This window comes from Trichoderma ghanense (genome assembly GCF_004382785.1).
Source record: "Trichoderma ghanense strain CCMA-1212 chromosome Unknown scaffold_5, whole genome shotgun sequence".
Lineage (NCBI taxonomy): Eukaryota > Fungi > Ascomycota > Sordariomycetes > Hypocreales > Hypocreaceae > Trichoderma > Trichoderma ghanense.
Genome location: NW_027395668.1, coordinates 587792 through 605426, shown reverse-complemented (window position 1 = coordinate 605426; position 17635 = coordinate 587792). Strand labels below are relative to the sequence as shown.

Below are 17635 nucleotides of genomic sequence, written 5' to 3'. Positions count from 1 at the left end.
GCGAGCCAATTCACTTTGCACTGCAGGTGGAACAAGAAACGCCCTTGCAGGCGTGCATGCAGAAGGAGTCGTCCATGTCATGATACACAAGAATTGAGACAAAGACTTAGAAGTCTTGATTACAAGTCACGACGACGTTGTTCAAACAGAGACTAGCACGTATTAATATCTTCGTATTATCTCAACTCGATCAAGTCTGGTTCATCTGACAGTATAGTCCTAGATTAATCCATCTACTTTTCAAGCCGGGGATTCGACAGCGGTCGATTGGCATGCCCCGCCGGGGTTACCTCAGCCTCGACGATGCCTTGAGGTAGGTTGCGAACTAGAAAAGAGGGCATGCTTGTGAATAGGCTGATTTCCCGGAGCGGACCGAGGCGCGCATGACACGCGATCGACGCAGCCTCACAAGAGCGGCGACGAGCACCGCCAAATGACGTGTCGGGGCAACACACGTCGCCTAAATCCCTGCTCTCCGACATCAACTGTATGTGCTTACCATACAGTTGTGTGTTTCTGCTCCAGACTCCACAAGGCCAGAGCAGAGCCACTCGAGGGCCACCTCTCAAAGTGTCATCGTGAGCTTGGTGGGCGATCAAGGGCCCTTACTGGCCAATACCGATGCCAATCTTGTACATCGCTAGCCCGGACATCGCGGGTCTTTGAGTACTGCACTAGGCAGGATGTCTCTGAGATGCGTTGAGACGAGCAAACAGCATGTCTCAGCTGATGTTTGTTGCCTTGACGCCAAGCCACCCTGTCTTCCTCCACGACGCCCGTACGCTGACTGGGCACGATACACGGACAGTAAGACAGGTGGCGCTCAGCCGGATGTAGACAAATGCAATGCCTGTCATCCTCTTCAACGTCGCTGTCTCTTGTTGGGCCGGCCAGCATTAGATGAGATTTGGGCAACGGGAGCATCGCCCTCGTCACCGCTCTCCTCGTCAACGCTCAAGACGTCGTCCGAGTTGCTCTCGTCATCGCTCTGCGCTCCACTGGTAGCGCCAAAAGAAGCCTTCCTCGACAGAGCTTCTTCAGTGCCGCTGGCGAAACCCTCGAAATCATCTTTATCCGATGACTCCTCGTCGTCCGCCTTGCCTGCAGGAACTTCGGCTTCGGCTTCTGCGGCATTATCCAATGTCTCGGAAGCAGGTCGCTTCCGAGGCATCTCACCAAGCCTGCCTCCGCGGCCATTGACGTTGCCACTTCCCTCTTCGCCCTCCTCGGTCGACTTGGGAGCGGGGGTGTACCATGGAATCTTGCCTCGCATGAAATCATTTAGCATCATCTTTGCCACGCCGTCGAGGTCAGGCTCTCCTCCGCGAAGGAGACGGCCACCTTTGCGAGCAAGCAGCTCCAGAAGCTCAGTTGCGTTCTTCCATCCCTTGACGTCATACGTCTTCTCCATGTGGTGCTGCTTGACTCGGCTCAAGAGGGCGTCAATGTACTGCTCAGGGTGCTCCACCTTCTCGACTCGCACAACACCTCGCAGGACGAGATCAGTCGGCGTGTCTGTGCTTGAAGGAGGCACGATACCAGGGCAGTCGATGAGGTAGATGCGCTTCATGAGACTGACGTATTGCCACACCTTGGTCTCGCCGGGAATGGGCGCCACGGTGCACACCTTCTTCTTGGACAGAGTGTTGATGATGGAAGACTTTCCAGTGTTGGGACCGCCAATCAAGCCGACGGAGATCTGCTTTCTATCCGTGTGGAGAGCGGAGAACTGGCGCAGCAGCTGAATCAGAGATCCTTTGCCGAAAGAGTTGTTGATGCTTGCATGGAACGCAAGTGTGGGGTGTTCTTTTGATAGGTGTCGTACCCACGCAGCCTTTTCTCATGTTAGAAGAAATGTTCATAGGAGGATTCAACACGAAGGAGGATGCAAAGCGAAAAGCGAGCAGTCACGAAGAAATGTGTGTGTCATCACTAAGAAGCTCCTTTGGATGCCAGCGAGGGCGAGGGAAGGCTTCAACTCATCAGACGCACAGCCGTCTCTTGATGGGTAACCAAAACGGCACCCATCAGCCTGCAGCCGAAGCTGCAGACAGTCGAGATAGCAATTGATCTCCCAATGTTGTAACAGACGGTCCTCCACGGAGAGTATGTAAGGTGTCCTGACAGGATTCATTGGGGGCCCAAGGCCAAGGTCGGGGAGGGGAGAAGGTTGGTGCAGGAAGTTGAAGAAGAACAGATGACTTACAGCAACGCTGGTTGGTACCAGATCACACTTGTTGAGCACAAAGATCAAGTGCTTGTGAGGTGCCTCCTCCTTGAGATACTTCTCAACACTCTTGCAGCGAGTTCCGACGGGGTCTCGAGCATCAAGCACGTGGATGATCACATCGGAAGAGTCGATGACCTTGTACAGCTCGTTCCAGATACGCTTGCTCTGGCCCTTGTCGAACACGGGTTCAATGGCCATGGTGAGCGACTCAGCCTCGCCGTCATTGCCAGAGTTTCCACTCAGCAACTTGTTCTGCTCCATGCGCTCCTCATAGGTATCCATGCTCTTCTCAGTGTCGTCGGCAAGGTCAGCCACGGTGCTGACGCCGAGCTTGACACGCTTGCGCTGGGCCTTGGGTCCAAAGACACCGGCAAACGGCGACGTCTCAATGGTCATCTTGGCTTTGTGTTGCTTGATGCCATTGGTGGTGTCCTTGCCACCGTCGTGGATAAGGCTCATGGGGAGCTTGTTTGTCTTGAGGAGAACCTGGTAAGGGTCCTTGGCCTTTTCAGCCATGGCCTCACGGAAGGCCGTCAGGGTGTCCTGAGAGACGACACGAGTGTTGGTGAACCACTTGCGGTTCGGCTCGATCCGGGCATTGGGAATCTCTCGGGACTGGTAGCTGGCAGCCTTTGTGATTTTCCCGTCCGCGTCTCTCTGGGCCCTGCCGTCCTTGTACATGTTGACGAGCTTGACCTTTTTCGCATCGCTGTACGCATCATCGTCAGCATGCCTTCCAAGCAGAAAAACCTCTCCGTCCAGGGAGCACCCAGAGGCTGCAGCACATACCGATAAAAGTTCTCGCCCTTGACACGAACATTGCCCATGCCATCGCCAGTCTTGCCCTGGCGCGTGCGCCGGGCGGCTTCCTTCTTCCCAGTACCCATGGTGAAGTTTTGGAGCTTGCTGGTGGGCAAGCACACAAAGATCTTGGGAAGAAGCAAAGAAAAAAAGCAGAGAGAAAAAAAGTTTGGGGCTGCTGCTTCTTATCACGAAACTTTTTTTTTTTTTTTTTCCTTCGTGTCTTTGGAGAGGGGACCCCACTAACCCACACATTTTCTGCAGGCGGTGGCTGGTCTCATCTTATTTTACATAAGCAGATGACAGGGGTCACACGGAAGGCCGGAGCTCATTAATCCGGGGCATCTCTGCGGGTTTGGCAATTTTCGTTTTCTGTAAGCCGACATCACACGAAGAAAGTCGTGAAGCTCAGCGGACGAGCAGCAACAGACCAAGCTGCCGATTCCCAGCCTTCACCTCCAGTCAAAATGTCGTTTCATCCGGCAAGCAGCTGCCTCAGGCCAGCAGCCCGCCAATTGGCCTCCGCCTCACGATCCTTCTCAACGACCCCCGCCGTTCTCTCCAACGCCGTCCCGCCTCAGTCCCCCTCCTACATCCGCCTCCCCTCGCCTCCCCAGTCCCAGACCGACGAAGCCAAGCCGCCGCGGGTAAGAGGCTCGCTGCCCGTTCCGCGCCAGGTCTTCCCCCGGGCCGAGGGCGATCGCAAGGTCAGGCCCGAGTACATCCAGCAGACGGCTCCCAGATCCCCCAACGAGCGCGAGCCGTCCAACGAGTCCCAGAGATGGAAGCGCCAAATGGCAGAGACCCGAAGGGCCAACCTGGAGCAAGGTCTGAAGGCCCTCTACAGGCGCCGTGAGAGGAGTGATGCCGCTCGAAACGCCCGCGTCAGCCGTAAATTCAGAGAGAACAACGAGGCCGCTGCCGCCCCGGAGCGGGAAGACGATCGCCTCACCCGGAGCACCGTCCTCGACGCCATCCTCGACACAAAAGTATATCCCGACCCGGACCGCTTCGCTCGCGCGCAGCGCAGCCGAGCAAAGGTCCAGGCCAAGGAAACGGCCAAGTACGAGGCCCGGCGGGACGCCCTCATGGAGCTCTACATCAACGCCTCCAACTTCATCGTCCATGAGAGCGAGCTCAAGGCTGAGATTGACGAGATCTTCAGCGAGGACTACTTTAGGAAACAGAGCCAGTCCTTCCAGCTGTACGGCACGACGGAGAACGCCTGGGGCGTCTACGGCAGGCCTCCCTCCATCGCGAACATGCTGGAAACCACCACTGGAAAGTCGACCAAGCTCATGGACTACTACGAGTCGGAGTATGACCACTCTGTTAAGCGGCAAAAGAGGATTGCGGAGGAGTTTACGGGAGGCAAAATGGAGTAAGGGTTTTGGGTTTGCAAAATGTAGAATATCATGCACCTGTAACCACCTGTATTATATCAGTACCACTTGTTGGACAATTCAGTCACGCTTCACGATTCCAAGCCAGAGAATCCTCTCAAGGAAGTGGGAGGCAACCACACGTTTTATTAGGACCACCTCAAGCAAATGGCTACAACTAGTGCTCCAAGAATCAGTAGCCAACAAATCAGAAATACACTTCAAAGGGTCAGATCGTGCTCCATCAACGCCAGTTGTGTAAATGCCCAGGGAGTTTCGCCTAATACAAAAGTCGGTATGTACATGCCGTAACCTACACTGAAAAAAAAGGGGGTTCTTGGTGTTCGGACAGACTCTAGATTGCTGATCTATCGCTTCTCGACAAGCAAAATGTGCATGGCGGCATAGGCGAGGACGATGAAGGCGGCAGCGAAGATGCCCAGATTCCTAATGTCCGACCAAAGGGCGGCATTCTGGAATCCAAAGGAGCTGAGAATAGCCGCTCCGGGGACGGTGATGTCGAGTCCGTACTTCTTGTCTACCAGAGTGAGTTCTAAGACCTCGTTGACGATGAGTGATTCGAAGCCGTAGTGGAAGATGGACAGTGTTTGAAGCCACAAAGCACCCTTTGGCGTGGCGTCGTGGTTGAGGAGGAAACCGGCGAATAGGAGACTGAACAGCATCACCAGGCTGCCGATCAAGTTGGCCACTCCGCCGTCCTTGCAAACGATGCCGATAAACAAGCAGATGGCTGCCGCCGCCAAGTTGAACAGGACCAGGACGAGCATGAATTTAAAGAAATGTGCTGCATCCGGCACCAAGCCGGTCATCGGGTAGATGATGGACCCCATGAGGATAGGGGGAATGATTCTCAGGGGAATAATGTCGAACAACACCTTGGCGGCGAAGTAGGTGGCAGGAGAATAGTAGCCATTGGCTCTTTCACGCGTAAAGAGAAGGCGCTCGCTGGCGAATACGTTGAGACTCGTGAGTGTGCTGAAGCCAAAGAGAGCCAGAAGGAAGAAGAACAATCCGAGTCGGTTTTGAAATCCAGGGATATCATCGGTGAGACCATAGAACAGGTATCCAGAAAATACTGCCAGGATGATAGCGATGGCGTAGTGAGTGAGCATGAGCATGGGGTTTCGGTACAGGTTCTTCCAGGTTCGTCCAGAGATGATGATGAACTGGCGGAGATATCCAACCCGAGCGTATCCCTTTCCAACAGCGCTGGTATAGATGTTTGGCCCGTTGGGAGCATATCCGTTTGAGTTGGATCCATTGGCAGCATCGGCTTCCCTGATTGCCTGTTGAATGTCTTCCCGGATGGAGGCCGCGATATACGACTTGCTGAAAGAGCGCGTGATAATGTCCAGGTCTGTTCCAGTCATGGCCGGAGGGGGTAAATCATGAGGATCGTCCAGCTGTTGGCTAGGCAGAGAGCTGGTGGGATTGTTCTGCAGCCGATAACCGTCTTGAACATCGCCACCAGCATCGGAAGAGGCAGCAGTGTCAGTCTGCTTTCTGCGCGTGAAGAGCTCCCGTTCTTGTCGAAGTCTGACCGAGTCACGTCGGCGATTCTTGGGTCGCAAGGATGGCTCGGCGCTCGCTTCACCCGCGCTTGCAAGAGAGGCGCTCGCAATAGACTTGACAGCCCGCGTACTGCTCGGACCGATGCTTCCAGCGTCGGGAACAATGCCGCCATCGTCCAGGCTCTGCGTGCTGCTCGCATGCATAGTAAGGTCCACGAGGTAGTCGGCAATGTTGAAGCCTGGGGGACACTCGTAGCCGATGTCATCAAAGTACGGCTGGCACTGGGAAAAGAGTCCAGAGTACACCAGTTTGCCCTGGGCCAACAGGATGAGCCTGTCGAAGAGAGCGACAATGTTTGAGCGAGGTTGGTGGATGGTGAAGATGACCGTTCGCTTATAGTTCTTGGCCATTGTGACGAGGCATTCGACCACATTGTAGGCATTGTAGGCGTCCAGTCCACTGGTCGGTTCGTCGAGGAAGAGGATCGAGGGACTGGTAACCAGCTCGCAAGCGATGCCGACTCGTCGTTTCTCTCCGCCAGAGATTCCACGGCCGTTGCCTTCTTCGGACCCGATGAGGGAGTCTCGAATGTGATAGATGCCCAGCTCCTTCTCGACCTCGGTCACTCTCTGTTCCTTGGCGGCGCGACCCATGTCACGGGGAAGTCTCAGAAGAGCGCTGTTGAGGATTGTCTCGTGAACGGTCAGAGTCGGCAGCATGGTGTCTTCTTGGTCAACAAATCCAACCACGTTCTTGTATTCGGCGTCGTTGACCTTTTCGCCATTGACGTAGAAGTCTCCGCTGACATGGCCGCGCTTGTTCTTCCGGGCAAGGATATCCAGGAACGTCGTCTTTCCAGCGCCAGAGGGGCCCATAATGGCAGTGACTTCTCCCGGTTGGCAGATGCCTTGAATGCCAGACAGAATCTGCTTGCCGTGGAGGGTATACGTAACATTTTGAAAGTAGAGGGCAGCCGGCTTGTGATCGACCATGAGCTTGGTGCTCTCGTCGTCGGAATCCTCCAGGCGAATCGCTCCATAATGCAACCTTCGGCGAGACAGATACCACGTTCCGATGATGACTGCAGCCAGGAATAGCGCACATCCGCCAATCACGCCGGCAATGAGAGGAGTGTTGATTTGTTTGACGGGGCGGTGATAACCTGGCACTTCGGTCTCGTACAAGCATTCACCCGCTTGGCAGTCCAGGAGGATGCTGGAGTCTCCGATCAAGCTGACGATGAGGTTGTCCATCTCAGGCTCCTTGAAAGCACAGTCATGCGCACCGCCGCCCTTTTGAGAGCATTCGAACCGGCCGGGACCTTTGATGGCTTGGTCCAAAAAGTCGGTAAGGTCGAGCGAGCCATCTTTGCCGCACATCATACGTCCAGGGATGCAGCTGCAGCTGATATGGTCGCATTTGTACGCAGTCGTGTTCTTCTCGTTGGAATACTGGGCACCAGACGTGCAATCCGACAAGTGGCAGTAGAAGGACTCGATCTCGTCGACCCAGACTGAGGAAAAGGGAGCAGTTAGTATATAGTAGAGGAGGGGGCGGTGGGTAGAACTGACATTGGAAATCGCAGGTCGCATCCTCCTCCTTGCAAGTGAAGGTGACTTGCGGCTTTTGCCTTCCAAGAAGATCGGTGATTTTCTTGTTGGTAACTTTGCAGACCTGGTTGTTGTACTTGACGAGCTCGCCGTTCTGGTAACAAACACCACCGCTTCCCGTCTCCATCAGAGCATTGCAGGCTTGGTTCGTCGTGCAGACATTGCAGTTGATACCGGTCCAGCCCTCATCGCATTCGCAGGTCGAGTTTGAGCGCATCGGCCGGTCCTTGCCGCGGCCAAGAGAACCGCACACTAGAGAAAAGAGACATCGCAGGTTAGCGAGACTTGAGCGCGCGACTTTCCAGGGCAATGCAAAGCGCTGGCCTAATAGCGTGACGTTGGCGATGTGGACGTACGTGGCTCGAGACAATCGTCACCGCCGAAACCATCGGGACAGTCGCATTTCCCGTTGTACTCGTTGCAGCCAGCGTACTGGGCGCAGGTGTGGGCGGGCAGGAGGCAGTTGAAGCTATATCAATTTCAGAGTCAAGTCAGCAGCGATATCATTTTGATGGCCGCGATTGGCCAGCATGCGATGCATCGCCTTCGTCTCTTACCATGGCGGACAGTCCTTGGGGCGGTCGTCCATAAGCGCGAACTGGGCCCGCAGAGCATCGACGTTGTAGCTGGAGCTGGCGTTGGCATAGGCGGCGGCCAGCGACGGCATCAGCGCGAAAATGCCGACAAGCATGCCGCGGCAGCTGAGAGGCGCCATGGCGATGAGCGTCGCGAAAGGCGGAGTCCCAGGTCTAAGGTTGCGAGAGTTGAGGGACGAGGAGGAGGGAAGAAGTGAAGTGACAGTTCGAGGCTCCACGGCTCCAAGCTCAAGGTACCAGACCTTACCTAAGGTGCGTACCGCGGCACGGTTCCTGGAACATGGGCGTCATTGAATCCGCCTAGTAATGGTCTGTGCTGCCAGGCAACTGGCGCTTTCCCCAACAACCAGGCATCAACCCCGCTGTCTGATTGGTACGGCCGCCTCTCAGCTCTGGACTTGCTGGCCTAGCGCGCGTTACCCGACACGTGGTGACGAGCGGTATGCGATGGTTTGTACAGATGTCGCATGCCGGCCGTACCTTGCTTGTACCGCAGAGACGGGAGCTGTCCTGCCTTTACGCATACTGTAGGCACTTGTATTTGCAGTGACATGATTCTCAGGCCATGGACCAGATGAGCAGTACAGCTGGAGGCCTTGTTGTTCTCCGCTAGCGGCATCTCCTCATTGAGGGGAAGAAGATGCAAGTGGGTAAAGGCCCATGTTTCTCCATTTCGAGTCTGGAGAGGCTGGGTAATGCGACCAAAGGCGGATGGGCTGCCTTGGGCTGGATATTCTGCAGCTTTCCGTGCTGAGGATCAGTTCTCAAGGACAGACACCTGCGGTGCCTACCTACCTACCTACCTACCTGGTATAATACAGGAATTGAATGTAAGTGGCATATTGATACGCGAGAAGAAAGGGTGTACTGCGTTATTTGAAGTCGGGTTAGAAAGGTTGCAAGTGATATGAAGCAACAGCTTTCAGACCAGGGAATGCATTCTCATCAAGAGACTGGTCGTCATACGGCCTAGGATTCTCACAGGGGGCGAAAAGAACTGAGGGAGGACAGAGATGGGCCTTTTCCCCAGAAGCGTTGCCCGACTTGCGTCCGCCTGGCAGTTGCTCTTACATCAGGACGATGCCACTCTTCGCAACACCTAACCTGGAGCTACCTCACGCATGATGACATCGCTTACTCAACAATAGGTATTCGCAGAATATGGTGATGTCCGTAGCTGCTTTTTCTCGCCCCATGCCGTCTCATATTCATCAAATTATGCTGTCCGTCGTCACGTTTCGGAAAATGTCCATTCGTTGAATTGCAATACCCAAACGTTCGTCAAGGATGACTTCCAGTGTGTTGCGAAACGACTTCACTTGGGCCAGCATCAGCCCCTGGCAGCCTTAGTTCATGCATGCTGAAAGTCAATCTACTACTGAAGGCTTCCCTTCCCGAGATAGTCCATAAGGTAGGTAGTAACTAGATCGCGGACACGCAAACTGAACCAATCGATGTTTTTGATCGGCCATGACAGCAAGGCGCGCCCCGACTTCTCCAACAGCCCGCCCTAACCTCTATTACCCCACACGGGGCTTCAGCTCAAACGAGCAGCTCATTCAAACGCCGATATGGAGCGGCTCTTTGTTGATAAGAGAGGCCAGTCCCTTCTTCTTGTTGAGATTCTGTAGAGGCATGGGTTAGATACCTAAGCAGTGAAGAAACAGACATTGTTTCCCATAACCTTACAAAACACCCTGCAACACTTCAGTCCAACATGGTCTGCTTCAAGCGGTTCGAGGTTGGATGGATGGATACACTTACGAAACAGTCCCTGGGGTGCTAAAACATTGCCGAAACATGCGCTGAATCAGTCTCAATCGACCAGCTGGTCCAGCTATCCGAGGACAAGGCGACCAATCCGCTGCAGACCAGCACCGTGCTCACATACGGTGCCATCCGCGGCTCGTCTACGCTGAGGGAACGCATCGCATCCCTCTACGAAGGGGATCAGCTATCGGCCGAGAGCGTCCTCATCACGCAGGGCGCAATAGCAGCCAACTTTTTGGTATTCTATGGCTTGGTCGGGCCGGGGGCCCACGTCATCTGCGTGCATCCCACGTATCAGCAGCTCTTCTCTGTGCCCGAGAGTCTCGGAGCAGAGGTTTCGCTCTGGCGCTTACGGCCTGAGAATGGCCTCGTGCCCGATGTGGACGAGCTGGAGACGCTGGTCAAGGCAAACACCAAGGTCCGTACCCGCGAAAGCAAGCAGGCCGAATTCCACAGCTGCCGGGAGCAATTATATGTGACGCTAAAACCCCGCAAACGAAAGATGATTATCGTGAACAACCCGAACAACCCTACCGGGGTACCCATACCAAGAGATGTCGTCTATAAGATTGTGGAATTTGCCAAGGCCAGGGGCATCCTGATCCTGTCCGACGAGGTCTATCGCCCGCTATTCCACGATGGAATAGAGAACAACGCAAGCATACCGCCGTCGGTGGCAGACCTAGGCTATGAAAAGGCCATTGTGACCGGATCTCTGTCCAAGGCCTATTCGCTCGCCGGCACCCGCGTCGGCTGGATTGCGTCAAGAAGCAAGGCCATCATTGAGCGACTGGCCGAGGCGCGCCACCACACGGCAATAAGCGTCTCCCTAGCTGGACGACCAGGTGGCGAGCTACGCCCTGTCGCCCGCCGTCCGAGGGTCAACTGCTGCGGCGCAACGTCTCGCTGGCCAAGCGCCGCCATGGTCGCGGCCTTTGTCGAGGCCCATTCCTCGGTCTGCTCGTGGGTGGCACAACGGCGTCTATCCGCTTCCACGACAACGCCAGCGGCCAGCCGGTGGATAATGTAGCCTTTTGCCGCGACGTGCTGGACAAGACAAAGGTCTTGCTCGTGCCCGGGTCTCTCTGCTTCGGACGGGGCGTCGACTTTGCGGGATATGTCCGAGTCGGCTACGTGGGATCATCCGCCGTGCTGGCTGAGGCGCTGCAGAAGCTCGGTGAGCATGTGCGGCAGAAGGTTTGGCGTGTGAGCGAGCTAATGGGGTAGGGGAGGAAAAACGAGGCGCCTGATTTGTCAAGGTGCTGAGCCCCCCCCCCATCCGGCAATGCCTGGAATCAGCGACTCAGCCACGCGCAGCAGCCCCCTCTGCCGGAACACGTTTTATTTTTGTGACAATGGCATGGATTAGGTAAATCCGAAAATTCGAGATTGTTCCTGACGGTCGGCCGATGTCTTGAGCGTCTTGTGACTGAATCTGACCTGTGGTATTCTTGCACTGAAAGGTCTTTTACCTTCTTACTCTGTGGCTTCAACGGAGCCGGACAGACGAAATCGCCGGCGGGACAAAGAGATGCATCAAGACAAAATCCATGACAGAAACTAAAGGATAATAAGAGGCAAAATATTACAATAGCGCATAGATCTGATGAGGCTGTTCAGGGTTCGTCGTCGTCAGCCCGGACATTCGGCACTCAAGTCAAGGATCCCCGTTGCCGGCGCGCGTCTCCACTGCCAGCGCTTGATGACGAAGCCTGTCACTCAAACCTGTGCTGTTTCAGCGGCCAGGGCCCAGGCGTCTCATTTCCGCATCTGTCCAGCAGCGTTGGGTTGGTGATCCTTTATAACAGCCTCCTGGGGCCCTGCTCCAGCGCGGCGTCTTCTTCTCTGTCCTGCTCTGCTGTTGCTTTGCTTTGCTTTTGTATCTTTCTCTTTGGCTGCTTTTTTTCTTGGCTAACTGTTCATAACACCCCGTCTTTTGTACAAACTCTCTTGTTGACGTTGCCTCCTACCTGTTGTTTTATACATCTTCTTCAACTACCTACCCAGCTCAACACCACTCCAGCAAGACGCGCGGCGATCCATCCCCTGATCGGGAAACACAAAAGGCCGTCGACATTGTAGAACACACGAAATTGTAGATCCTCAACTCTACCACTTCCCAGCTACCTACCCACCTCTAGACTAGCAAGGTAGCCTTGCGCCATGAGAGCCTCGCTCCTGGCTGTTGCGGGCGTCGCCCTGGCTTCTGCAGCCCAGGCGCAAGTCGTCCAGTTCGACATCGAGAAGCGCCATGCGCCGAGGCTCAGCCGCCGAGACGGAACCCTCGACGGCACTCTGTCCAACCAAAGGGTCCAGGGCGGATACTTTATCAACGTCCAGGTCGGAAGTCCTGGCCAGAACATCACGCTGCAGCTGGACACGGGCAGTAGCGATGTCTGGGTCCCGTCATCAACGTCTGCCATCTGCACTCAGATCTCAGAACAGAATCCCGGATGCCAATTTGGAAGCTGTAAGACAAGGCATTCTCTCTGTTGTTCTTCTCTGCAGCTCAGCTAATCTTCCCGCTCTTCTAGTCAACCCTGATGACTCCGATACCTTTGATGACGTCGGCAGCGGCCTGTTCGACATCACCTACGTCGACGGCTCCTCTTCCAAGGGCGACTACTTCCAAGACAACCTCCAAATCAACGGCGTGAACGTCAAGAACCTCACCATGGGCCTCGGCCTCAGCTCATCGATCCCCAACGGCCTGATAGGAGTGGGCTACATGAACGACGAGGCCTCTGTCAGCACGACCCGATCCACCTACCCGAACCTCCCCGTCGTCCTGCAACAGGAGAAGCTCATCAACAGCGTGGCCTTTAGCCTGTGGCTCAACGATCTGGATGCCAACACGGGCTCTGTACTTTTCGGCGGCATCGACACGGAAAAATACCACGGCGACCTGACCAGCATCGACATCATCTCTCCCAACGGCGGCAAGACCTTTACCGAGTTTGCCGTCAACCTGTACTCGGTGCAGGCCACGAGCCCCAGCGGAACCGACACTCTCTCCACAAGCGAGGATACGCTCATCGCCGTGCTGGACTCCGGAACCACCCTGACGTATCTGCCGCAGGACATGGCCGAGGAGGCGTGGAACGAAGTGGGAGCCGAGTTCAGCAACGAGCTCGGCCTGGCGGTTGTCCCCTGCTCCGTGGCCAACACCAACGGCTTCTTCTCCTTTACCTTTGCGGGGACTGACGGCCCTACGATCAACGTCACCTTGTCCGAACTCGTCCTCGACCTCTTCAGCGGCGGACCCGCGCCTCGGTTTTCGTCCGGCCCCAACAAGGGCCAGTCAATCTGCGAGTTTGGCATCCAGAACACGACCGGCGCTCCTTTCCTGCTTGGCGACACATTCCTCCGCTCCGCATTCGTCGTCTACGACCTGGTCAACAACCAGATTGCCATTGCCCCGACCAACTTCAACTCCACCAAGACCAACGTCGTCGCCTTTGCGAGCAGCGGCGCCCCGATCCCGTCTGCCACCGCGGCTCCGAACCAGAGCAGGACGGGCCATTCCTCGTCGACGCAATCCGGCCTGTCTGCTGCCAGTGGCTTCCATGATGGCGATGACGAGAACGCTGGCTCGTTGACGGGCGCCTTTTCTGGCCCGGGGATGGCTGTGGTCGGCATGACCATTTGCTACACTCTGCTCGGAAGTGCCATGTTTGGCATTGGGTGGCTGTGAGTGTGTGTGAAACACGTCTTTACTCGACCCTATGAGTACTTCTTTCACGAACTGTTGGAGTTGAATGGTATTGGGCGCATTGGTATTCATGGGACCTCTGATTTTTTTCTTTCCTCTTTTCTCTGTCTCTTTTCATACCTTGCTAGCAAGCATTCTCTGGAGTTTGGGTGGGCTCAGGACATTCGCTGAAAAGGAGCGTTCAAATACCTCGGACACTTTGTACAGATGCACATAGAACTGCCGACATGGTTTATCAATGTAACAAGATATCATTATCCAAACGTTTTTCAAACTTGCGTGAGCGAATGCCGTAATAGAAGAATCTGGTTGCGAGATTTCCAGCACACTGTATGAGTTCGTGGTGGTCCGATTTACTGCCGCACGTGAGACGGCGAACTAATTGGAGGGACCCCGACACTAAAGAAAAAAAAAAAAAAAAGTCGAGCCGTTCTAAAGCGGGATGATTGATCCTGGAGCGTCAAACCCACCCACTTTGCCCGTGGACAAGCTCGCACGATGAGGGCATTTGGGACGTTCAGATGGCTTAACTGCCATCTGTTTGCAGACGTCCACAAGGCGGCGTCTTCCGGAGCGCGCAACTTCCAGGCTGCTTTTGTTCCCTTGGCTGCGCAGAGCCAGCTGCGGCCTTTCAGCGGATCGGCGCTGCGGTTCAATGCTGCGCAGGAAGCGTGAGGACCACCCACCATGGCCCTTGAGTTGACAGCAAGGGCTTGTCTATGAGTTGAAGGGAGTAATGGCTAACTATCGGAGGACTGATAGTCTGAAAAAGGCGCAAAATGACGCTGCCAGCCTCACTACCGACTCTGTGGCCGCCAACCTGTCGCCCGAAGAGGTTCAGCGCCTCTCACGAGTTCGAAACATTGGTATCGCGGTACGAGACGACATCACCTTGCCTACTCTCAGTAGCCAGAAGCAGAGAGAAGGAAACTAACGAGATATCGAATACAGGCACACATTGACAGTGGCAAAACTACGGTAACGGAACGGGTTCTCTTCTACACTGGCCGGATCAAGGCAATCCACGAGGTCCGCGGCAAAGATGCCGTCGGTGCCAAGATGGACTCTATGGAACTGGAACGGGAAAAAGGCATCACCATTCAGTCTGCGGCTACATTCTGCGACTGGAAGAAGACGGTAGACGGAAAGGAAGAGGAGTACCACATCAACCTCATCGACACCCCCGGCCACATTGACTTCACCATCGAGGTCGAGCGTGCTCTGCGCGTGCTCGACGGCGCCGTCATGATTCTCTGCGCCGTCAGCGGCGTCCAGTCGCAAACGATTACCGTCGATCGCCAGATGAAACGCTACGATGTTCCCCGGATTTCCTTCGTCAACAAGATGGACCGCATGGGCGCCAACCCCTGGAAGGCCGTCGAGCAGATCAACACCAAGCTCAAGATCCCCGCCGCCGCCATCCAGATCCCCATCGGCACCGAGGACGAGTTCGAGGGCGTTGTCGACATCATCGAGATGAAGGCCATGTACTTTGAGGGCCCCCGTGGCACCAGGGTTCGCGTTGCCGACCAGGTCCCGGCTAATCTGCAGGAGCTTGCCGCCGAGAAGCGCCAGTTCCTGATCGAGAAGCTGGCCGACGTCGACGACGAGATTGCCGAGCTGTACCTCGAAGAGCAGACGCCCACCAACGAACAGATCAAGGCTGCCATCCGCCGCGCGACCATTGCCCGCAAGTTCACCCCCGTCATGATGGGCTCTGCCCTGGCCGATAAGGGTATCCAGCCCATGCTGGATGCCGTCTGCGACTACCTGCCCAACCCCGGTCAGATCGAAAATACGGCTCTCGACAAGTCCAAGGGCGAAGAGACGGTCGCGCTGGTCCCCTACAACTCGCTGCCCTTCGTCGGACTCGCGTTCAAGCTCGAGGAGAACAACTACGGCCAACTCACCTACATCCGTGTCTACCAGGGAACGCTGAGCAAGGGTACCTACCTGTACAACTCGCGCACCGACAAGAAGGTCCGCATCCCCCGTATCGTCCGCATGCACTCGAACGAGATGGAGGATGTCAACGAGGTCGGTGCCGGCGAGATCTGCGCCGTCTTCGGCGTTGACTGCGCCTCTGGTGATACCTTTACCGACGGCGGTCTTCCCTACACCATGTCTTCCATGTTCGTCCCCGACGCCGTCATGTCCCTTTCCATTAAGCCGAAGCGCACCGGCGACGCCGACAACTTCAGCAAGGCGATGAACCGATTCCAGCGCGAGGACCCGACCTTCCGCGTCCACGTCGACGCCGAGAGCGAGGAGACCATCATTTCCGGCATGGGAGAGCTGCACCTCGAAGTCTACGTCGAGCGGCTGAAGCGAGAGTACAAGACGGAGTGCGTCACCGGCCAGCCCCGTGTCGCCTACCGCGAGACCATCTCCCGCCGTGCCGACTTTGACTACCTCCTGAAGCGACAGAGCGGCGGTCCCGGCGACTTTGCCCGCGTTGCCGGCTACATCGAGCCCAACGACAAGCCCGAGGAGAACCACTACGAGAGCCAGGTCGTCGGCGGCCACATCCCCGACAAGTTCCTGTCCGCCTGCGCCAAGGGCTTCGAGATTGCCTGCGAAAAGGGCCCCCTGCTGGGCCACCGCGTCATCGGCTCCAAGATGATCATCAACGACGGCCAGACCCACGTCACCGATTCGTCCGACTACGCCTTCAACCTGGCCACCCAGATGGCCTTCCGCAAGGCCTTCCCCGAGGCGGGCGGCCAGGTCCTCGAGCCGCTGATGAAGACGACGATTACGGCGCCCAACGAGTTCCAGGGCAACATCCTCATGCTGATGAACAAGCGCAACGCCACCATCCACGACACGGAGATTGGCAGCGAGGACTTTACGCTCATCTGCGACTGCAGCCTCAACGCCATGTTTGGCTTCAGCTCGCAGCTGCGCGCGGCGACGCAGGGCAAGGGCGAGTTTAGCATGGAGTTTAGCCACTATGCGCCTGCTCCCCCTCACTTGCAGTAAGTTTGCCCTGTTGAGATTGTCTTCGACTACCTAAGTAGGTACATTATACTGATACCGTTTATAGAAAGGAATTGGTCGCCAAGTACCAAGCCGAGCTCGAGGCGAAGCGAACCAAATAAGGTCAAGCTCAAGCTCTCTGACGAAGACGCAGTCTCCCGGACAAGTGATGCCATCATTACTTGCCTTGATGGACCAGGCTGCCTTGTACAAATAACCCCTATGAAGCGTCCCTTATATGGTGTACAAGTATGAATGGAAAGCGTGCGATGCGACTGGTCCAATTGTCATTTCTAGAACAGCTAGGAGAAGCCATCCACGTCAAGTTACATATGGGGAGGAAATAGAAAGAAGGGCTCAAGGATCATACAAAATGGAAAAAATGTCGATGTTTACAATGACAGATAGGATTACTAGATCAGATGGATAGATTTGCATGTACGAGTAAGTCAGTAAAAATTGAGAGAATGCACAAAAAGATCGGATCTGCCTGCCAAACAGCATGCGAGCTGTATGTGCGGTTTCATTGCTTGTAAGCCAGGCCACCTTGTATGTTTCGGCACCGAAAAAAAAACAAAGATCCATCTCATCTCACAATTACAAGGCTGTAGAGGAACGAGATAGAAACCAACAGTACGTCATCAAGTAAGATGAAGTACCTTCCATAAGACCACATGTAAGGTACCAAAATAAATTGTTTGGAGTTGTCAAGCAATACGAACACGCAGCTGGGGAGCCCTTTTAGTTCCCGTCTCCCTCATTCGCTTGTCTGCCCCAAGGTGCTTTTAGTCACTCTCGCTTGTTCTCTGCTTCAACGGGGTCAGGGGTCCTTGTCTTATTATAGTGCGAAAAAAGAAAGGTAAGACAAGGCCAAAGAAAAAAAAAAGGAAATAAAGGACGGGCACTTCCGCTTGACCCTTGAGGGGTTTTGTCTTATGATCGATTCATGCCCCGGATGGTTTGGCCGTATCATCGATAGGTTTCTGGTACCGCTTCAGAAAGAGAGCAAATGTATTAGCTCG

General features: G+C 55.2%; 5 protein-coding genes across 5 annotated transcripts; 3 read left to right on the top strand and 2 right to left on the bottom strand.

Moving 5' to 3' along the window:
* Positions 1-862: 862 nt before the first annotated feature.
* Positions 863-3117, bottom strand: CCMA1212_005140 (uncharacterized protein; the record flags this gene model as incomplete). The annotated part of the gene is made up of 3 exons (XM_073702416.1): positions 863-1834; positions 2207-2963; positions 3020-3117. 3 exons carry the CDS (start codon positions 3115-3117, stop codon positions 863-865), a joined length of 1827 nt encoding a protein of 608 aa, XP_073558874.1.
* Positions 3118-3498: 381 nt separating this feature from the next.
* CCMA1212_005139 (uncharacterized protein) lies at positions 3499-4416 on the top strand (the record flags this gene model as incomplete). The annotated part of the gene is made up of 1 exon (XM_073702415.1): positions 3499-4416. The coding sequence occupies one exon, from the start codon at positions 3499-3501 to the stop codon at positions 4414-4416; it is 918 nt and encodes a 305-aa protein (XP_073559208.1).
* A 365-nt stretch (positions 4417-4781) lies between these two features.
* Positions 4782-8271, bottom strand: CCMA1212_005138 (ABC transporter G family member; the record flags this gene model as incomplete). The annotated part of the gene is made up of 4 exons (XM_073702414.1): positions 4782-7459; positions 7518-7808; positions 7913-8025; positions 8114-8271. The coding sequence occupies 4 exons, from the start codon at positions 8269-8271 to the stop codon at positions 4782-4784; spliced, it is 3240 nt and encodes a 1079-aa protein (XP_073559209.1).
* A 1598-nt stretch (positions 8272-9869) lies between these two features.
* On the top strand, positions 9870-11149 carry CCMA1212_005137 (Aspartate aminotransferase; the record flags this gene model as incomplete). Its single annotated transcript, XM_073702413.1, has 3 exons — positions 9870-9893; positions 9981-10885; positions 10930-11149. 3 exons carry the CDS (start codon positions 9870-9872, stop codon positions 11147-11149), a joined length of 1149 nt encoding a protein of 382 aa, XP_073559214.1.
* A 936-nt stretch (positions 11150-12085) lies between these two features.
* On the top strand, positions 12086-16735 carry CCMA1212_005136 (Elongation factor G; the record flags this gene model as incomplete). The annotated part of the gene is made up of 6 exons (XM_073702412.1): positions 12086-12392; positions 12457-13612; positions 14093-14305; positions 14397-14508; positions 14586-16612; positions 16681-16735. The coding sequence occupies 6 exons, from the start codon at positions 12086-12088 to the stop codon at positions 16733-16735; spliced, it is 3870 nt and encodes a 1289-aa protein (XP_073558806.1).
* Between the last annotated feature and the right edge of the window lie 900 nt (positions 16736-17635).